The sequence below is a fragment of the Coregonus clupeaformis genome, chromosome 24 (genome assembly GCF_020615455.1).
Source record: "Coregonus clupeaformis isolate EN_2021a chromosome 24, ASM2061545v1, whole genome shotgun sequence".
Taxonomy (NCBI): domain Eukaryota; kingdom Metazoa; phylum Chordata; class Actinopteri; order Salmoniformes; family Salmonidae; genus Coregonus; species Coregonus clupeaformis.
In genome coordinates, this window is record NC_059215.1 from 44,245,420 (window position 1) to 44,266,190 (window position 20,771).

Genomic DNA, 20,771 nt, shown 5'->3' on the forward strand with positions numbered 1-20,771 from the left:
TTCTGCATTTTTGCTTTCTACAGACATTCTTGTTTATGTATATATACAGTATATGTATATACTGTATTGGTAACAGGACAAATCTGATAGGGCACGTGCCCTTGTACCCCCTATGGGCATGACGCCTCTGTAATTCAGAACCACTGTACTAAAAAAGCAAAATGACATTGATCATTGAAATCTAACTGGCAACTCCATGCAGCACAATTGAGCCACCTTTTCAAGTAAACATACCTCCCTCTGTCTTCCTCCTGACTGTCACACACTCCATTCACACTGTTTCCAGGAGATTGGATTGAAGTGTCACAGAGCATCCACAGGACTAGCTAGATAACGTTTGATCTACCTGAAACAACAGGTGCATGTTGACACAACTGTAAGTAAAATTGTAGTGAAATTGTAATATGAATGTGCTGTGCATCATTAGGCCTATATGAATTACACACAGTTATTCGTTAGTCCTGTGCATGAGAAATGTATCTTATTAAGTACAAACATTTACCCTGTAAAATTTTTTGGTAGCCTACTTCAGTTTACAATTTATTAACTTACCTTTAATTGATGATAATGAAGAAATCACTGAGAAACACTGTGCCTTCGGAGGACTGCCAGTAAACGTCGGGAAGTGACGAGTATATGATTCTTGCCTCTAGATAATGATGTGGGAATCCGTGTGATCAGCGCAACCGCCTCCACTTTTCGAGACGGACTCTTCGGACAGGGCGCAGGAAAAGGAAGCGCCAACCTGGTGGACGCAGAAGCGCTGTCCAGGGTGCTGTAGTGCCAATGGCTCGCCTGTTCCATTGCGTTCACTTTGTCCTACTGTTACTGCTGCAAATAAGGTCCCCATCCGCGCTGGAGATGATATACGGTGCACATCGACTTACCTGTGGCCAGGTAAAAGACATTTGGCCTCTTAGGTTTTCTTAAATTGTTTTTCAAGTGTGTTTCAAATCATTTCTATTCTAAAGGTAATATTGCAAGTACTGTATTTAGGCTATAAATACTGGTAAGATATAGCTATTGCACACAAGTATGATTGTGCAGATAGATATATTGTTATTTGTGTGTGTGTTTGTGTGTGTGCATGCTTGTGTGACTTTCTTTACCACATGCAAATTCATGTTGGCTGTGTCTGTGGGAGGGGTGGGGGGAGGGGAGGGGAGGGCACATACAAAAACCCAACCAAACAGACAACATTTACATTTACATTTTAGTCATTTAGCAGACGCTCTTATCCAGAGCGACTTACAGTTAGTGAATACATATTTTTTTATACTGACCCCCATGGGAATCGAACCCACAACCCTGGCATTGCAAACGCCATGCTCTATCAACTGAGCTACATCCCTGCCGGCCATTCCCTCCCCTACCCTGGACGACGCTGGGCCAATTGTGCGCCGCCCATGAGTCTCCCGGTCGCGGCCGGCTGCGACAAAGCCTGGATTCAAACCAGGATCTCTAGTGGCACAGTTAGCACTGCGATGCAGTGCCTTAGACCACTGCGCCACTCAAGACAAGCTTTAGTTCACTTGCAGGCACCATGATAATTTATTAATTTATTCATTCATTTCATTTGAAAAGTAATTTGTCATATCTAGTCAGAGGCTGTCAGAAAGAAAACATCACAATGAACCTTAACCTGCTCTCTCTGCAGTAACCAAATTCCTGATCTAGTCTGGTGTATGTGCATTAAGTCAACACTGGTTAGACGCTTGATCAGTTTGAGTGAACAGATGAACGTTTTTATTGACATGCTGTTGCACAGTCTGTACTGTAGAACAGAGTTTCCCAAACTCCGTCCTGCCTGGTCTGTATGTTGTAGGAAATCACTCTCTCTGTGTTCTCTCCTTAGGGCCTGACTGACTGCAGTGTAAAAGGTGAGACCATACAAAGAAAGTATAATATATATAATGCATTATAAGCCAAATTACACTGAACAAAAATATAAATGCAACATGTAAAGTGTTGGTCCCATGTTTCATGAGCTGAAATACAAAATCCCAGAAATGTTCCATACGCACCAAAAGCTTATTTCTCTAAAGTGTGCACAAATTTGTTTACATCCATGTTATTGAGCATTTCTCCTTTGCCAAGATAATCCATCCACCTGACAGGTGTGGCATATCAAGAAGCTGATTAAACAGCATGATCATTACACAGGTGCACCTTGTGCTGGGGACTATAAAAGGCCACTTTAAAAGGTGCAGTTTTGTCACACAACACAATCCCACAGATGTCTCAAGTTTTGAGGGAGCATGCAATTGGCATGCTGACTGCAGGAATGTCCACCAGCGGGGTGGGGGTGTTGAGGAGTATTTCTGTCTGTAATAAAGCCCTTTTGTGGGGAAAAACTAATTCTGATTGGCTGGGCCTGGCTCCCCAATTGGTAGGCCTGGCTGCCAAGTGGGTGGGCCTATGCCCGCCAAGGCCCACCCATGGCTGCACCCCTGCCCAGACATGTGAAATCTATAGATGTATTTATTTCAATGGACTGATTTCCTTATATGAACTGTAACTCAGTAGAATCTTTGAAATTATCATCTTGACATCGTGATAAGTTAACCCTCTCTCTCTCTCTCTCTCTCTCTCTCTCTCTCTCTCTCTCTCTCTCTCTCTCTCTGCATCTTAGATGTTGCCCTTCCTGTCATGAAAGGTCCTGTGAATGTTAGGTGGTTGGAGCTTAGAGTGATTCTGTGTTGCACCAGCAGACATGACTGCAAACCCTGCCTGCGAGTCCAGGTCTTCTTCACAATCAAAGGTAACCCGTACAGCTTCAAGCATTCAGCTGCAGCAAAATCTCTCTCGTCCTAGACACTGTGATTAGTCTAGTAAATCCTACCCTTGATACATTGTGGCCTGCCTAGGGAGACACTGTGATGCACTCTAATGTCTCAATGCATTATTCCGCAGTCCTTAACCATAACACTACCACTACCCCTAACAGGACTAACCTTAACTCCAACAGGATGTCACTGTGCCTGGGACTTTTGTGTGTACTGCAGGATACTATTGATAGGTTGTAGTTTTGGGGCTTTTGCAGCTTTGCTGTTCTCAGCACATGATATGGTGTTGCTGTTTCTGCCGTCTCAGATCAGCATGAGGACCAGGAAGTGTCTGCTGACCACGGTAACAAAGATTACAACCCTAAGCTGAAGGAAGAGGGAGAAAGGAGTGCCCTAGGGATGCCACCCAGCCAAACAGGTAAGAACAAATATTGTGCCAAAAGAGATAACACACACACACACACACACACACACACTCATTGGGGGAACTGTATATGGTCAAGTCAAATAAATGATGGTCTCACTGTGTTTGCTAACTTCATATTAACTGAATATCTTTCAACCTTTTGAAACTACAATACTTGCTCTGCTGTCTCTCCTACTGTATATGTTCCAGAAGCTTCTGTAACATTGTGTTACAGCTACCCACACGTCATTGATCGCTGCAAGAAAGTGACATTTACATTGAGCCATTCAGCGCTGGGGGACCAGCACTCTCCTGAGGTAAATTCCCTCCATCACCTGTCATTGAACTGTTGTCTATTAAAAATGTTATGGTTATTTTGGGGAACTTTGGGCACTGCTAGGGTTGTTTAGTTGACAGGACATGTTTGATTTCTGCAGATGTGGCTATCTTTATTGCTGGTGCCAGTACCATATGGAAGTCCAGTCAAGGTCTATGCATTATCTACCTCAGGAACCACCATTATCCCCTCTTTACAAAATGGTAAGAATAATATACACTGCTCAAAAAAATAAAGGGAACACTAAAATAACACATCCTAGATCTGAATGAAAGAAATAATCTTATTAAATACTTTTTTCTTTACATAGTTGAATGTGCTGACAACAAAATCACACAAAAATGATCAATGGAAATCAAATTTATCAACCCATGGAGGTCTGGATTTGGAGTCACCCTCAAAATTAAAGTGGAAAACCACACTACAGGCTGATCCAACTTCGATGTAATGTCCTTAAAACAAGTCAAAATGAGGCTCAGTAGTGTGTGTGGCCTCCACGTGCCTGTATGACCTCCCTACAACGCCTGGGCATGCTCCTGATGAGGTGGCGGATGGTCTCCTGAGGGATCTCCTCCCAGACCTGGACTAAAGCATCCGCCAACTCCTGGACAGTCTGTGGTGCAATGTGGCGTTGGTGGATGGAGCGAGACATGATGTCCCAGATGTGCTCAATTGGAATCAGGTCTGGGGAACGGGCGGGCCAGTCCATAGCATCAATGCCTTCCTCTTGCAGGAACTGCTGACACACTCCAGCCACATGAGGTCTAGCATTGTCTTGCATTAGGAGGAACCCAGGGCCAACAGCACCAGCATATGGTCTCACAAGGGGTCTGAGGATCTCATCTCGGTACCTAATGGCAGTCAGGCTACCTCTGGCGAGCACATGGAGGGCTGTGCGGCCCCCAAAGAAATGCCACCCCACACCATGACTGACCCACTGCCAAACCGGTCATGCTGGAGGATGTTGCAGGCAGCAGAACGTTCTCCACGGGCGTCTCCAGACTCTGTCACGTCTGTCACATGCTCAGTGGGAACCTGCTTTCATCTGTGAAGAGCACAAGGCGCCAGTGGTGAATTTGCCAATCTTGGTGTTCTCTGGCAAATGCCAAACGTCCTGCACGGTGTTGGGCTGTAAGCACAACCCCCACCTGTGGACGTCGGGCCCTCATACCACCCTCATGGAGTCTGTTTCTGACCGTTTGAGCAGACACATGCACATTTGTGGCCTGCTGGAGGTCATTTTGCAGGGCTCTGGCATTGCTCCTCCTGCTCCTCCTTGCACAAAGGCGGAGGTAGCAGTCCTGCTGCTGGGTTGTTGCCCTCCTACGGCCTCCTCCACGTCTCCTGATGTACTGGCCTGTCTCCTGGTAGCGCCTCCATGCTCTGGACACTACGCTGACAGACACAGCAAACCTTCTTGCCACAGCTCGCATTGATGTGCCATCCTGGATGAGCTGCACTATCTGAGCCACTTGTGTGTGTTGTAGACTCCGTCTCATGCTACCACTAGAGTGAAAGCACCGCCAGCATTCAAAAGTGACCAAAACATCAGCCAGGAAGCATAGGAACTGAGAAGTGGTCTGTGGTCACCAACTGCAAAACCAGTCCTTTATTGGGGGTGTCTTGCTAATTGCCTATAATTTCCACCTGTTGTCTATTCCATTTGCACAACAGCATGTGGAATTTATTGTCAATCAGTGTTGCTTCCTAAGTGGACAGTTTGATTTCACAGAAGTGTGATTGACTTGGAGTTACATTGTGTTGTTTAAGTGTTCCCTTTATTTTTTTGAGCAGTGTATATCATACATTTATACCACAACTGTACTGTAGGCTATGCATTTTATTAATCAGATCATGTATTTTGACGACCACTCTCTCCCCCTCTTTCTGTCTTGAAGTTTGTTCCCCAAACCTAGATGGTATTGTGAAAGAATGTGATGGTGAGTCATTATTATTTTAAGTTGCAATCATTTTCATCAGTACACTGTTCTCTGCATCCTCATGTATTGCACTGAGCCTGATTTAGTTTTATGCCACCATTTAAACCCCTGATTGACTGACATCTGATTGGCTGATTCATGTCTCAGTGCCCAGGCTCCAAGCTGTGATTGATGAGAAGAGAGATGTGGCTGTGCTCAAATTAAAGAGTTCTAACGAAACACCGACCAGTGGGATGAGCATGTGTCAGATGTCCGGGACTGAAGAGCTTGGATTCTGCAGAATCCAGGAGTGGGTCAGTCTGTCTGTTACCGTTGAAAGTCTGTCTACTTGTCTAAATAATTTAGCATCATCCTTAGCTTGTAAAGCACACATTTTTATAAGGTCAAGCTGTAACCTCTTTGCTCACTGTCACCTTCTCTTCCTAAATTCCTTTCTTCTTCTTTCAGCAAGAGGGCCAGAGAGAGATGATAATCCCGCTGAGGTCTATAGCGCCCTGTCTGTGCTTTAAGGTAAACATTGCTTGATTTGGCTGCAGCTCGGCATAAAAAAGCTGAGGAACAACCTGTTTCCAATGCTGAATTGAAGATTGATATAATTTGACAGAAAATGAAACATTTTGTAATCATTATCATGCAGGAGTCACATGCACATTCCTTGTCTGTGGCTTTCCATCAGGTTTGGTGGAAGGGAAAGAATCTACGCAGAGAGATCTGCCCCTTCATGAACAACAAAGGTAAGGGGACCAATAAGATTGCTTCCCTACCGCAGAAACCTTGCTTCTGGACTTGAAGGGTTTGATATTCTAACAGCGAAATGCCTCCATTCCTAACTCAGAGCTTTTCAGAAGTATGTGGCACAACAACGTATCTGTGTCAGTGGAGGCTCAGACTAGTGCAGAGAACGGCACAGCACTGAGCTGGAACATCACTGCCCCCTGCCAGCTAGAGGGGGAACTGTGGCTGTGCAGGAGGGACTCAGTGGGGGGGCAGTGTGAGGAAGTGATGGGAACCAGGCAGAGGATGCACAATCACACACATGCCGGGTGGACGGCCGCTCTCCACGGACACTGGGTAATGCCAACTTTGTGAAAAGTCTACTTACCCATTACCTTTAATAATGTGTATAATAATATATGCCATTTAGCAGACGTTTTTATCCAAAGCGACTCACAGTAGTGCATGCATACATTTTCGTATGGGTGGCCCCAGCAGGAATCAAACCCACGACTTTGGCATTGCTAAACCACAGAGGACTATCTGGTGTTTCCTGATGACTAACAGTGTGTATGTGTTTGGATGTGTCTTTTGTCAGAAAAGAGGAGAGTTCATCAATGTGAACCCCCATCCTGCTCTGTGTGTTCAGGTAAGACCTTTTCTTTCCTTTCACACTTGTCCAATGACTATTGGGCAACATGCACTGTATAAATGAAAATGTGAGCCAGTATTTACTGAGAAGTGTTTGTGTCTGACACTGTACTGCTTCTTGTTGTCTAGATGAAAGTGCAGGGGATGGATACAAAGCTGGATCCCTTAATATGTCCATTTGCAAGTATGAATTTCATCCCTGAGCGTCAATATGTCATGCATTTTCATACAATTGATCTATAATGATTGATTATCTGGCCACCTCCAAAACTACTGGCGCCCTTGATAAAGATGATTTTATCGAGCTATATTGTATGTTCACTTTTTATTTTATTTTATGTGTGCTTGAGGTCATTGTCTTGCTGAAACCACAAGTTCTCCCTGGTAGACGCAACCAGGTTTTTGGGCTAAAATGTTCTGGTACTTGGTAGAGTTCATGATGCCGTTGACCTTAACAAAGGCCCCATGACCAGTGGAAGCAAAACAGCCCCATAACATCAAAGATCCAACACTATATTTTACTATAGGTATGAGGTTATTTTCGGCATATGCATCCTTCGTTGACAAAAACCCACCGCTGGTTTGCGTGGTTAAAGACCTCTATTTTCATCTGACCATAGCACCCGGTTCCAATCCTAGTGCCAATGCCGTTTAGCAAACTTAGGTGACCCCCAAGATGTGACCAAATTCTGTAATTCTCCAACTGATGCCCTTCGATTTTCCGTTGCCTCCCGAACCATCTTCCTCACTGTGCGTGGGGATAAGATACACTTACCACTGTTCAAGTGGTTTTACACTTTTTAATACTTGCCCTAATAGTGGTAAGTGGTATAATTAAGCAATAAGCCTGGGGGTGTGGTATATGGCCAACATACCACAGCTAAGAGCTGTTCTCATGCACGACGCAACGCAGAGTGCCTGAATACAGCCCTTAGCCGTGGTATATTGGCAACATATCACAAACCTCCGAGAGCCTTATTGCTTAATTATACCACATATCACTATTAGGGCAATAATTAAAAAGTGTAAAACCACTTGAACAGTGGTAAACTGCTGGTAAGTGTATCCTGTCCCCACGCACAGTGAGGCAGACGCCTTATTGCTATTATAAACTGGTCACCAATGTAATTAGAGTAGTAAAAATACATGTTTTGTCAAACCCGTGGTATACGGTCTAGCCAATCAGCATTCAGGGCTCGAACCACCCAGTTTATAATTATTGTTTTAGTAATTTTTTTGTATCATTGCCTGATTTATGAAGGTCAGCAACCATTTGTCTCTTTTTGTTTGTGAGTTCTTTACCTTACCCCATGGTGATGGATGACAAATGGATTTTATGTTACTTAATTTTTATGCCCCAGTGAAACAGGAAGCCATGGAAGGCCACATTACAGTTCCTTAAGCTGAGATGACCGTAACAAAGTAGAATGTTCATGCAGATTTACATTTTTTGTTTGAATCTTTAGGGGTGGCAATAATTTTGACACCTATCCGTTGTTGTTGTTGTTGTTTAGTAATTTTTTTGTTTTAATTGGGGGGGTATTACTTGTTATACAACATGCAATTGTATTATTATAAAATCATATATTTTCCCAACTTTTTTTGCAAACAGCTCAGAATTTGTATTACTTAATTTATACAGTCTTTTCTTGCTCATCTTTATCAAAGGTTCCAATAATTTTGGAGGTGACTGTATTAACTGAACTGATGAAGTTAACCATATTGTTAATTGTATATCAGTGTCGATAGTATAGACCAGGTTAGCTCATTGGTTAATCTCTGTCTCTCTAACACGCAGCATAGAGATTAGTGCTCTATTAGCTAAAAGGATATTTGGCAGAAATAATGGATACAGTCATGGATTATGAGGCATTGATCCCCAGCTCTATATAATCAGACAGACTTCCCCTATAGCGCCACGGAACCGATGGAGTCTGACTCTCCTGATTGGACTAATCTGTCTGGCGGTACTTGGGGCCTGCGTCATCCATGGTGCTCTCAAAGGTTAGTGATGCAACTATATATTCATAATATTATTAGCTATCTCTGAAGCTATGTAATCACATCTAATAAAATTAATATAATACTACTTGCCTGGTTTCAAGCCTGAGATGTTTATTTCTAGAGTGTGAGGCACATTTCTCAGCTTGGTACTGAGGCTAGGACAGCACACACACATCTCACTGTAATGACTTTGCCATAATTACGATGTGTGTCTGCTGACAGGATACGTGTGGAGATGGTTGAAAGACGATGACATAGGAGGTAATAATTTGCCCTTTCTATTCACAGTCTCTAGTCTGAGTCCAATTATATACGTTCTTCACGTTTTAGAAGAATAAGCGCTCTCTCTCTTGATTTCCTTCCCTCTACCTCCCTTACCTCTGTCCTTCTTCTCCCTCTCCATCCCTTTTCTCTACACGCCCCTCCCCCTCTCTCCCTCTCTCAGGTGCAGTAGGAGGCAGCCATATCGTGTTGCTGTACCCTCCTGACAGTGATCAGGCTCTGCCGGGGCTGGTGTGCCGTTTGGGCACGTCCCTGTCCTCTCTGGGCTTCAGTGTGTCTGTTGACCTGTGGAGCCGGGCTGAGCTCAGTGTCCTGGGACCTGTTCCATGGCTCCACTCCCGGCTGGACTGCCTGCAGAGACAGGGGGGCAAAGTGGTGCTGGTGCTGACCCAGGCAGCCTGGGAGAGGGCAGAGGAGTGGGGCAGCAGGGGATGGGAGAGGGACACTCTCCGGGGGAGTGGGTGTGACGAGGATGGGGAGGCAGTGGAGGGGTGTCGTTCTCCATATTTGGATGTCTTCAGCGCTTCACTCACCTGCATTCTGGCGGACAATCTGCAGGGCCGCGCCGGCGAACGCTTCACCCTGGTGCAGTTTGAGTCTCTGCCCACCCAGCCTCCTGGTGGTGGCCGCCCCCTGCCTGAGCTCTTCAGGGGGATGCAGCTCTTCAGCCTCCCCTCCCAGAGCCTGGGCTTCCTGACTGAACTGGCTTTGGGGCGAGGTAGGGGGGCAGCCTCATGGGCACTGGCAGGGGGGCTCAGGGCAGCCTCACGGGCTCTGGCTGGTGGGCTGAGAGGGTCTGCGGGGGGTTCAGCAGTGTTACAGCTTGCAGGGCTGCCACAGGACTGTGTTGGTGCAGGGGTGGAGGACCCCTGGGAGTCTGTGCCTCTGGAGCCGTGTCTCACCACCCCACCATCCAGTCCTGACACCTGCACCAAGACCAGCGGGATGGACTGGGTCTGAGAGGACATGAGAGGCTAGGAAGGAACCAGGGGCTTTTTCTAAAGGACGGTAACTGTGGCACTTATACAGTATACTATAATCAGATACTGGACATAAGGACTTCAGGAGATGGTGACTTGTTGACACTGTATCTCATCATGCAGGTGTAGAGCTACTGTCCAAAGTAGAGCATGACTTGTAAATATTGGAAGTTATTCACTTTTGCGCTCTTGAAACACTACTGTCAACTCCATCTTGGTGCTCATCCCTGAACTGTAAATGTGTGACATTGTTGTACTCAACCATTATCTTCATTTCAAAATGTTATATGGTTAATTTGTAAAGTTTTTTATTTTACTAAGTGGTTTGTTAAGTTGTTAAACGCCAGGGTTAGGAAGTAGTGAACTACATGTAGTTCAACTACTAATTAAACGACATTTTGCAGTAGCTTGGTGGTAGTTTAACTAAATAAAAATCTTATTAGTGTTTTCAGTAGTTTTACTTTTTTTTTTGCTAACTACTTGCTCAAATAAAATATGGGTGAAGTAGGCAAGAATGTCCTTTCTTTTTTGGTATCAGACATTCCTAATTCTCACTTTAAACGTGTTTAATAGGCTAAATTACACATTCTGTTAACATCTGACTCCAGAGCGATCTGTCTTGCAATTTGTAGCCTATGACATTTCAGATTTAGATAGTGAAAAATTAACCTAAGTAGCTTGGATGTAGTGAACTACTCCAAAATAGCTTTACTGAAGTAAAGTATTTTTTTTAAAATTAAGGGTAGCTTTAATGTAGCTTAACTTCTTCCAGTGTGAAGTAATTGGTAGTTTGGTAAACTATGATTTCAGAGTAGCTTCCCCAACACTGTTACATTTCATTTTATACATTTGTGCATTATGTTCTGGTGCATTACTGTGACTGGGTGATCAATAATCAGTCATAGGTCTACAGTGGTTGTGACTAGATGGAGCACAACTACGGACAGAAGTTACTTTTCGTAGCAGGTTAGGAGAGCATTTTAACTAACCCTAACACTTTTCCTAACCTTAACCTAATTATCATAACCTGCTACATTAATTATCCTAACCTGCTGCATAAATTCTCCTAACCCGCTACGAAAAACTCACTTCCGGTCATTGCTGTATACCACCTAGTCAAAACCGTCTACAGTGGTTTGATTCATGTTCATGTGTATTTGTACAAAAATAAAAAGAAGTGTTGAAATTGCAGTGATTCTAAATAATCTTGAATGATTTCCTGTCTGCCAAATAGTCTCAGGGCAAACGATCCTTTCATGTCGTTTAGGAACAAGGCGCGCCCATTTTGGTACTCGGCGAGTAATGATTGGTTGAAGACTGAGGTCCCAGTGGGATTGGGCGGTATCCTGCCAGCTGCGTCTCAACCAAAAAGAGACAGTAAAAAGCTACTAGAACCCTTGCATCAGCACCGGTCAGGAAACTACCTTAGATAATAAGGTGGCTGGTCAATGAATGGCATGGTTGAAGAACTAAACCGGTGAACGACCGTGTAATTGCATTACTGTGCTGAGGACGCTCCCAGTCTATTGCCTGCAAACTCTGAGAGTTTGCAGCAAGCTGAAGGTAGGATTCAGCACAGCATCATTCTTTGGAAGCAGATCTTTGTTGAAGCAATGTGGCTAACATTAGCTATGCAGCTAGCTAAATTGCCTTAAAAAGTGCATTAGTTGGCAGCTAGCTAGTTAGCATAGTACATTTTCTGTCTTGCAATGTACAGTAGGCAGCAGCGGTGGTTTTGAATCATCTCATATTACTTGCACTGACCTGATGGGATGGAGGGTTATCAGATGTGACTGCGAACGGGACCTTGGCTAACGTTAACTAGCTAGAATGATGATGATCTTCTGGTCCACAGCCTAGATGGCTCAGTCAGGACAACGTTAGTGAGCTCCATACCTAGCTAATAATAAAACTAGCTAAGTTAGCTATGTTTTTGCCAGGCAGCATATGCGATGTAACATAATCATCATTAGGCTTATCCTTAACAGGATCCAACTAGATTTGGATTTGGCAAAACATAGCTATGATTAGAGAGATAAAGATACAGGAAGTCAGTGGCACTGCATTGTTTACTGAAAAACGTATATAACTCATCCTCCTTTTTTTTTCTCACACACTTTTTTAAATCCTGCTGCCCATCATGGTACACAGCAGTTCTCAAAGTATGATGAATGACTAGGTTGATTGAAAGACACAGTAACAAATCGTGACATAACCACTGTGATGAAGAAATATCAGACTGTGTATCAGTAGTTAGGGTCAACTACGATGTACTGAATCTCCTGTCTCTGTCCTCCGTGGCTGAGTGGTAGGTAGTCCAAGCCATGTCGTGGTTGTGGCCCCTGCTCCCTGCCCTGGTGCTCTTTTCTGTGTTGTCTGTGGTCCGAGTACAGACTGCACCATGCCAGACCTGCCGCAAGCTCACTGACAGCTTCATCAAGGTAGAAGTCGTCTGTCTGTATGTCTGTCTCTCTTCCCGTCTCTCTCACTCCCTCTGTTTGTTAGTTTGTCGGTCATATTGTGCGTGTTTGTATCTGTTGGTATCTCTATTTTGCTTATTGCTTATGTCTCTGTCAGTAGCTGCCATTTTACTCTCTTTGTTGTTCTGTTTCTGTCTTCACCTGATGGTATTAGATTTTTTGTTTTTCCCAGGGACTGGAGAAAACATCCAATAAGAATTTTGGGGGTGGCAACACTGCTTGGGAGGAGGAAAAGCTGGCTAAATATGCTCGCAGGTACTAATGGCCCCACTATGCCCATGTCTCTAGAATCTCTACGAATAAGCAGTCTTTAGGACCTACAGTCTAACATCTGTGTTTACGCAGAGGCAAGTCCACAAGGCCTGCTAATCTCTGACAAGCCATAGCATGTTGTTGAGTGGCCAATGCACCATTATTGCTATAAAAGGCTTGAATCTGATGCCGCTGACCTGAATCTGTTGTCCTTCTGATTAAGCCAAGGCTGACAAGACGAGCTTAGTACCCCCTATGTTCTTACACAGTATGACAGCCTTTCAAAACTGTGTGTGTGTGTGATACTTCTAGAGTGCATAATGGAGGATACAAGGGTCTGTTATTTGTTTTCTCTGTGCTATGTTCGCTAGTGAAGTGTTCTACATTACTCACTCTTCCCCTCCCATCCTCGTTCTCAGTGAAACCAGGTTGCTGGAGATAGTGGAGGCAGCGTGTGAGAAATCAGACTTTGACTGTAACAAACTGCTGGAGCAGATAGAGGACCAAGTGGAGACATGGTGGTTCCACCGGTATGTATGCCACATCGTGTCTGTTTGTATCTGACTGTAAATGTGTTAAATGTGTACACTCCCCTCCATATGCATTTGGACAGTGAAGCAACATTTTATTTGGCTCTATACTCCAGCATTTTGGATTTGAGATCAAATGTGTCATATGAGGCAACAGCAAGTAATTTCACCTTTTATTTGAGGGTATTATCATACATATCTGTTTTACCGTTTAGAAATCGAAGCACTTTATGTATCACTTTGTTTTTCTCAACACTTTTTTTTTTTGTTGTTGTTTTATTCTTACTTTTTTTGTTTAAAATAAACGCACTGTTGGTTAAGGGCTGTAAGTAAGCATTTCACTGTAATGTCTGCACTTGTTGTATTCGGCGCATGTGACCAATAAAATTTGATTTGATTTGATTTGATTTGATCTAGTCCCCCCATTTGATGAAGTCATAAGTATAAACAAATTCACTTACAGCGTATTAAAGTAGATAAAAGTGTAGTATTTGGTCCCATATTCCTTGCACTCGATGACTATATCAAGCTTGTGAGTCTACAAACTCGTTGGATGGATTTGCAGTTTGTTTTGGTTGTTTCTGATTATATTTTGGTGAATAACACATCTATTGTGTCATTTTGGAGTCACTTTTATTGTAAATAAGAATATTCTACATTCATGTGGATGCTACCATGATTATGGATAATCATTAATGAATTGTGGAAATTTTGAGTGAGAAAGGCACAAAGATCATACCCCCACCAAAATGCTAACCTTCCCCGTTATTGGTAATGGTGAGAGGTTAGCATGTTTCTCACTCATCATTATTAATGATTCATTCATGATTTTTCTTAATCTTGGCATTACCAGGATTAGTTTAGAAGTGTTCAGAAACATCTTATTTACTCACTTAGAAAGACAATTCATCCAGTTATCATTTACCATTCAGTTCCTATTGGGCAAAACATAACCCATAACACAACCAAAACAAACTGCAAATACATCCAATGAGTTTGTAGTCACAAACTTGATGTAGTCATTGCGTGCTAGGAATATGGGACCAAATACTAAACTTTTGACTACTTTAATACAATATAAGTGAATTTGTCCAAATACTTATGACTAGATATATAAAGTGCTATCATTTCTAAACGGTAAAACAGATATGTATTAAAATACCCTCAAGTAAAAGGTGATATCTGTAATGTCGTTTCATTTTAAACATTTGATCTCAAATCCAAAATGCTGGAGTGTAGTCAAATTTAAAATGGTGGCTTCATTGTCCAAATTCTTTATGGAGGGGAGTGTATACAGTGCTGTGAAAAAGTATTTGCCCCCTTTCTACTTTTGCATGCATTTTATTTATTTAATTAACTATCTTTTTTTTTTGTTATTTGTAAACTCCGGTTCCCTTTATCTATTCGATTTTGGTTGAAGATCTGATAACATTAAGTATCAAAAATATGCAAAAATAGAGAAAATCAGAAAGGGGGCAAATACTTTTTCACGGCACTGTAACTGATCTGTGTCAATGTACAGACACACCTAAGCAGTATGCTATTTGTGTGTGTATGTGTGTTCTTCCCTTCTCACCACTGACCTTGTCACTGTCTCTCTCTGTGTGCATAGACAACAAGAGGCTCCAGACCTATTTGAGTGGTTGTGTATAGAAGAGCTCCCACTCTGCTGTCCCCCGGGACGTTTTGGACCAGACTGCAAAGGTACTGAGAACACACAGACACACACACAGACACACACACACACACACACACACACACACACACACACACACACAGTCACGGTATTAACCCTGTGTGTTGTTGTGCTGCAGAGTGTCTGTCCGGTCCTGGAGGTGTGTGTGGTGGTCTGGGTCGCTGTGAGGGAGAGGGCACGCGTCTGGGAGATGGAGAGTGCGTGTGTGACCCGGGGTACTTCGGTCAGCTGTGTCAGAGCTGTGCAGACGGCTACTACAGAGAGAAGAGCTCCAATCACAGCACACCAGCCTGCGCAGGTACCCATTCAGAAACAGTTTGCCTGTCTGAACATCAACCAGACAGCCTGGCTTATATATTATCAAGCAATCTCATGTAGAATGCTCACAAACCAATAATTTATCCTCTGTGTGATGTCTGTAGCATGCTACCACTCCTGTAAAAAGTGCTCAGGGCCAGAGAACTACAAATGTCTGGAATGCAAACCTGGGTGGCTCTTCCATGACAACAAGTGTGTTGGTGAGTATTTGGCTTTTGTGTGTGTATTTGTGTGTCGTCCGTTAGTTTTCGGACTGTGTCTGCGTTTAACTCCTGCTTTGCATGTTGTTTCCAGACACTGATGAGTGTGGCACAGAGCTGGCTCGATGTCCCTCCAACACCTATTGCCACAACACAGATGGATCGTACGAGTGCAGAGGTACTGTAGGCTCTCCCTCTACTATCTGCTAGTAACAGAGTAATGACTGATCCTGTTTGTTGTTGGTAGACCTGTGTGCTGAACCAGACCTCTGTCCTCTCTCCTCTGTGCCAGGCTGTGACCAGGCATGTGTGGGCTGTATGGGCAGTGGTCCAGCCCGCTGTAAGAAATGTGCTCGGGGATACAAGCTCAGAGGAGCCAAATGTCTCGGTGAGGGAACTCTTTTTTACTATATGATTCGGCCCAAGGGCGCAACGTTCACTGGGGACGGACGGACGGACGGGGGACATGTCCCCCCCACATTCTGAAATTGTATTTTTGTCCCCCGCCGGTTTTATCATTGGAATGTGATATAAAACAAGGCAAACAGAGTTCTTTAGGACCATGCGGACGCCTCCCAGCGGTCGGGTAGGCTGTTTGGAATGTTTATCCGACTGGATAAAAATAATTATGTCCCCCCCCCCCCACTTCTAAAACCAAAGTTGCGCCCCTGATTCAGCCAATCCGATGAACCTTTTATTAAAGCAGTCTGACTTTCTCACTTACTTTTAGTATACACTCTTGTCATGGGGTTCACTCTATCCATCTTTTCTTTCTCTCCCTCCCAGATGTGGATGAGTGTAGTGAGCGGGCGATAGCATGTCCAGGGCTGAATGAGGCGTGTTTCAATGACGAGGGGTCCTTCCGCTGTGAATGTGCTGACGGCTTCATCCGTAGAGACAGCATCTGTGTGGAGAACCAGCCGCTGAGTAAGTGACACACACACACAAACGTGATAGTTCTTTCTGCATGACCTACACACCACAGCATCACAAACCTAATCTCTCTCTCTTCCTCCGCCATCTCCCCATCAGGTGGTCCAGAGAAGGGTCTGTTTGATGACATGACTGATGACGAGGTCCTGGTCCTGCAGCAGATGTTCTTTGGCGTGGTCATCTGTGCCCTAGCAACGCTCGCCGCCAAGGGCGACATGGTCTTCACCGCCATCTTCATCGGAGGCGTGGCCGCCATGGCCGGATACTGGCTGTCAGAGAAGGGCGACCGCATGCTGGACGGCTTCCTAAAGGGACGCTAGCCTATCAGGAGCCAGGGATAGAGGAAAGAGGAAGGAACTCTTGAATGCAAGCCAATGAGGGCGACAAAAACTCAGAGGGGGTGGGACGGCTACAGGAATGCTAGCCAATCAGGGATGTACTGTACTACTTTGGGGGGCGGCGGGGGGTTCTAAAGGATGTGGGTCTTCTGGATTGTGAACCTTTAAGATGATAGAGGGAGATGAATAAGATACCTTGGAGCTTAGTCAAATCAGAGAGCTCAATGGAGGAGTGAAGATAGAACACTGAGTACTACTCGATCCAAGAACACTGAAAAGACACTAAGGACACTGGACTCTCTGTCTGCACTGATATGGGAGACAAAACCCAAGCCTCTTGCCTCGACTCATGGGGGGAGAAAAGGGAGGGAGTGTCAGGTCTAATAAGACCACTACTGATTGTTACCAAGTTATTATGCATTTGTATCTTCTACTGGGCAAAATATTGCTCCAAAATGATGTCTGTCCATTTCCACGCATCGCAACCCAAACTTCTTAGCTACCCGTCTTACCTCATCAGCATTCTACTGTTCATCATTTCACCTTTTACTGAGGAACAGAGGTGTTTCCCTGGTAATGGGAGATAGAAGGTGATATGGGATGGTCATTGAAGCACTAAAGACTGCTGCTATGGTGGACATGGGAAATGTTTAGGAAAGGACAGATGCGTCCTGTTGCACCAGTGAAATGATGTCCAACGTTATAACACGATTTATAATCCCGTCCCTATTATGACTTTGTGATTTTGCACAAACTGATTCTTACTGTATGAATGCATGAGAAAAGGATCTGAGAAAGGCCATACTGTATGGATTTATTGTCCTGATTGGCATTTAGAGCTGCTTGTTTCCCCCTTAAACTGTTCAACCAGGATAAAAGGATCATCACTATAATAATTATAATAATAATAATAATAATGTGTCACCACCCCAAACCGTACAGCCTGAGCAGTGTGCATGAGAAAGCAAGAGAGTAAAAGGCAGTAGTCCTAGTGAACACCCATTTTTATTGTTTTGCAATAACTAATTTCTGAACATCTTTTTTTGCAAATACATTTTTCTGATTTTTATTCTGTATCTGTTTGATGTGTGTGATACATCGAGTTTGATCAGCACCAGGTAAAATGGGGTACTGTACAATGAAATGCACAAATGTATTTTATCAGAACTGTCAACATTTGCAGTTGAATCCACAAAGTGATCTGTTTAATAATCCCTCCACGTTGTCCCACCCTCATCCCGAGTAGCTACTAGAGCTAGTACGCTTAGAATAAAAGATTTATTCAAATGATCCGTCTTTCTTCATTTTCAACATTCCAGATGATGTTTTCAATAATCTCCATTTGAATTGTTAATCATGTCCTTAGGTTCCAGAACCAGTATGTTTGTTTTGTTTGTTAGGTCTAAGCTTCCCAGCACTTATCTGCATTATGGCCATTTATTTAATAAGGAATTCTGATTCCCCAGAGTTCTATTTTCTTTACAATAACCTCTTTCACCATTTGTATTTGACATGTTGTTGAAATGAACTAAAAGCAATTTAATTTGAGCTAATGCTGCTCATTGCTGAAGACACTGCCGTTGCATGTAGATTAAAGTCATTCAAGGAAACAGATAGTGAAGAAGTCCCCTACAAAGCTAGCTATGGAAAAAGAGAATATGTGTGAACATTTGTGAGCAGAGGTGTGCGTTTCTATTTCAGTGTGCCGCTCCAGTTAATGGGGTTGTGGCGTAGCAGTTCTCGCTCCCTCAGGGCATCCAGAGAGCGAGTCAGTGCCCTGTCCCTCCAGCTCTGCTCCATCAGCTATACACACACACAAAAGAGAAGAGTATGTGAGTAAAGAATCTCACATTAGGACTAAGTCAGTGGAGGCTGCTGAGGGGACGACGGCTCATAATAATGTCCGGAACAGAGCAAATGGAATGGCATCAAACACATGGAAACCACCCGCTCCAGCCATTAGTACATTGTGTGTGTGTATTGCAGGGTTTCCCAACTGGCGGCCCGTGAATTTGGCCCGCGGGTGGTTTTCTGAAAAAAAAAAAAAGATAAACTTTTTATTGTTGGACATAAGACTATAAAAACACCAGGAAATCAGCTCCAAGTGATTTTAATTTAAGAAATCTGTTCCCAAGTATTCCCATGCATAATAGAGATACGTGATCATATACACATGTAAGCAAGGTTTGAAATTATTATGTTTTAGTCAAACATATCTGTTTGGGCGTCTTGCAGTCTAAAAATTATTTGTAATTATGTTTATATTTAACATTTTAGTTGACGCTCTTATCCAGAGCGACTTACATGAGCAATTAGGGTTAAGTGCCTTGCTCAAGGGCACATTTACAGATTTTTCACCTAGTCGGCTCAGGGATTCAAACCAGTGACCTTTCAATTACTGGCCCAACACTCTTAACCGCTAGGCTACCTGCCGACGCTGCCTGTTCCGACCCGCGGCTGAATCTAGTTGATGATCCCTGTTGTATTACCTTCTTGTTCTCATCTCTGTACTGGCTCATCTCTCTGCTGTGCTGGATCCTCTGCTGTCTCTCACTGGAGAGAGCCAAGCGATCCACTTCCTGTAAAAACTCTGCCTCCTCTGCCTTACTGGTCAACTGCAGCATCAGCCCCGCCCTCTTCTCCTCTATCTGGCTCTTCAGCTGCTGACGTACTGCCGATCTGGAAAATCGAGAGACAGAGATTTATAAACAACATGACAGAAGCCAGAAGCCCACCTAGGTATGGGAAGGAAAGCAATAATTCAGACGAGGATTCTTTTACCTGTACTCCTCTCTCTCAGTGCAGGATCCGTAGAATGGCTTCCGCCACACCTGGTGATACCTAACAAATCCCCAGAGAAAAAAATATTAATTGGCAGAAATGTGACATTTTCATATTATCGGTATCATGTCGTTTTCTACTGCTGTTTTACTACTGGACTCACGTGTAATGCTCCTTTCTCTTCATTACCAATGCCCTCTGGTGGTTGTGGTGATGCACAGCAGGGGTCTCCAGGCTGACCGTTCGTCTATGGACCAGAGGAGGATGGAGGGGGTCCAGTCTGGGGACAGACTGCCGACCAGATAGGACGTTTTCACAACAGGCAAAAAATATTTATAACACTTGAATTGTCTTTTTCTTAGCGTTAATGCACACCTGGCTGGCTGGCTGTGCTGCAGAGGCAGGTGAGATGATGGGCAATGTCAGGGGAGTGACCATAAGGTAGCGACTTTGACGGACAGGTGTGGATCGAGGAATAGACAGAGGTGTTGAATTCAGGCGAACAGCAGCTGTGGTAATGAATAGAAGAATCATGCACAGTATAAACACTGAACGGGTCAAATAATCAAACATGCACAGTTCAAACTGAGAGTAAACCATTCATTCAAAACGACAAAGCTGTTTTCTTACGAAGTTTCATTCCGTAGACAGGGCTGTGCCAGCAGTGGAGTCCGGTCCTTGTGCATTGAAAAACGTCTAAAGGGTCTGTCTTAACTTTCACACTACTAAGCTCTCTTCTTACAACTGGCAATGTCATAACAGTCAAGTAATTCTTCATAACAGTAAAGTTGAATTTATTACTTGCAAACTACTTCCTTTTCAAATATTTACTTTAATGACTATTAAGACTTGGATTTAAATTGAAATAGTACAAACAAATGCACTCACTTGGGTGTTTTGCGGTGGCAACTGTTGCCTTGGGAATCGGGTTACTCGTGTGCTGACAGAGAATAAAGCTGGAGCTGAGCGTAGCTAAATGCACCAGTGCTCTCCTAAAGAAAGTTTATTAGCATGTGAAATAGGGCCGGGCGAGCTATTGTCAGAGCATGGCTTCAGAGCTAGACAGATGGAGACTCTATTCAGTACACGCAAGAAAGGAACACCAATCTCCACTAGACAAAGGGGACACAGTTTATCAGTTGC

General features: G+C 43.8%; 3 protein-coding genes across 5 annotated transcripts; 2 read left to right on the forward strand and 1 right to left on the reverse strand.

The window, feature by feature from the left end:
• The first annotated feature begins 14 nt into the window (after window positions 1-14).
• Window positions 15-10,508, forward strand: LOC121538577 (interleukin-17 receptor C). The gene is made up of 17 exons (XM_041846717.2): window positions 15-376; window positions 654-897; window positions 1,856-1,880; window positions 2,633-2,761; window positions 3,094-3,204; window positions 3,403-3,509; window positions 3,630-3,732; window positions 5,428-5,469; window positions 5,617-5,762; window positions 5,917-5,979; window positions 6,146-6,203; window positions 6,305-6,540; window positions 6,782-6,832; window positions 6,964-7,018; window positions 8,749-8,838; window positions 9,061-9,099; window positions 9,284-10,508. The coding sequence occupies exons 2-17, from the start codon at window positions 787-789 to the stop codon at window positions 10,078-10,080; spliced, it is 2,163 nt and encodes a 720-aa protein (XP_041702651.2). The 5' UTR covers window positions 15-376; window positions 654-786; the 3' UTR covers window positions 10,081-10,508.
• A 935-nt stretch (window positions 10,509-11,443) lies between these two features.
• Window positions 11,444-16,960, forward strand: LOC121538578 (protein disulfide isomerase Creld1-like). Of its 2 annotated transcripts, none has more exons than XM_041846719.1 (11): window positions 11,444-11,663; window positions 12,407-12,541; window positions 12,753-12,835; window positions 13,252-13,362; window positions 14,975-15,066; window positions 15,177-15,356; window positions 15,481-15,576; window positions 15,671-15,754; window positions 15,869-15,964; window positions 16,363-16,503; window positions 16,609-16,960. In XM_041846719.1, exons 2-11 carry the CDS (start codon window positions 12,425-12,427, stop codon window positions 16,827-16,829), a joined length of 1,221 nt encoding a protein of 406 aa, XP_041702653.1. In that variant the 5' UTR covers window positions 11,444-11,663; window positions 12,407-12,424; the 3' UTR covers window positions 16,830-16,960. The 2 variants fall into 2 exon arrangements, with proteins under 2 accessions (XP_041702653.1, XP_041702652.1); XM_041846718.1 differs by having other exon boundaries at window positions 12,413-12,541.
• An 873-nt stretch (window positions 16,961-17,833) lies between these two features.
• On the reverse strand, window positions 17,834-20,671 carry LOC121538582. Of its 2 annotated transcripts, none has more exons than XM_041846725.2 (6): window positions 20,517-20,671; window positions 20,004-20,137; window positions 19,792-19,919; window positions 19,629-19,688; window positions 19,337-19,526; window positions 17,834-18,650 (listed from the first exon to the last, which is right to left on the reverse strand). In XM_041846725.2, exons 2-6 carry the CDS (start codon window positions 20,064-20,066, stop codon window positions 18,540-18,542), a joined length of 552 nt encoding a protein of 183 aa, XP_041702659.1. In that variant the 5' UTR covers window positions 20,067-20,137; window positions 20,517-20,671; the 3' UTR covers window positions 17,834-18,539. The 2 variants fall into 2 exon arrangements, with proteins under 2 accessions (XP_041702659.1, XP_041702658.1); XM_041846724.2 differs by having other exon boundaries at window positions 20,259-20,671.
• Between the last annotated feature and the right edge of the window lie 100 nt (window positions 20,672-20,771).

Bases quoted from the DNA above. Each gene is read 5' to 3' on its own strand.
- LOC121538582 (XM_041846724.2), bottom strand. From the start codon at position 20,406: ATGAAGAATTACTTGACTGTTATGACATTGCCAGTTGTAAGAAGAGAG. The intron at 19,689-19,791 runs GTGAGTCCAGTA...GGGATTTGTTAG, and splicing joins AAGAGAAAGGAGCATTACAC to GTATCACCAGGTGTGGCGGA. The intron at 18,651-19,336 runs GTAATACAACAG...GTGTGTGTATAG, and splicing joins ACAGAGATGAGAACAAGAAG to CTGATGGAGCAGAGCTGGAG.
- LOC121538578 (XM_041846719.1), top strand. From the start codon at position 12,425: ATGTCGTGGTTGTGGCCCCTGCTCCCTGCCCTGGTGCTCTTTTCTGTG. The intron at 12,836-13,251 runs GTACTAATGGCC...CCTCGTTCTCAG, and splicing joins CTGGCTAAATATGCTCGCAG to TGAAACCAGGTTGCTGGAGA. The intron at 15,755-15,868 runs GTACTGTAGGCT...CCTCTGTGCCAG, and splicing joins TGGATCGTACGAGTGCAGAG to GCTGTGACCAGGCATGTGTG.
- LOC121538577 (XM_041846717.2), top strand. From the start codon at position 787: ATGGCTCGCCTGTTCCATTGCGTTCACTTTGTCCTACTGTTACTGCTG. The intron at 2,762-3,093 runs GTAACCCGTACA...CTGCCGTCTCAG, and splicing joins GGTCTTCTTCACAATCAAAG to ATCAGCATGAGGACCAGGAA. The intron at 3,205-3,402 runs GTAAGAACAAAT...TATATGTTCCAG, and splicing joins GATGCCACCCAGCCAAACAG to AAGCTTCTGTAACATTGTGT.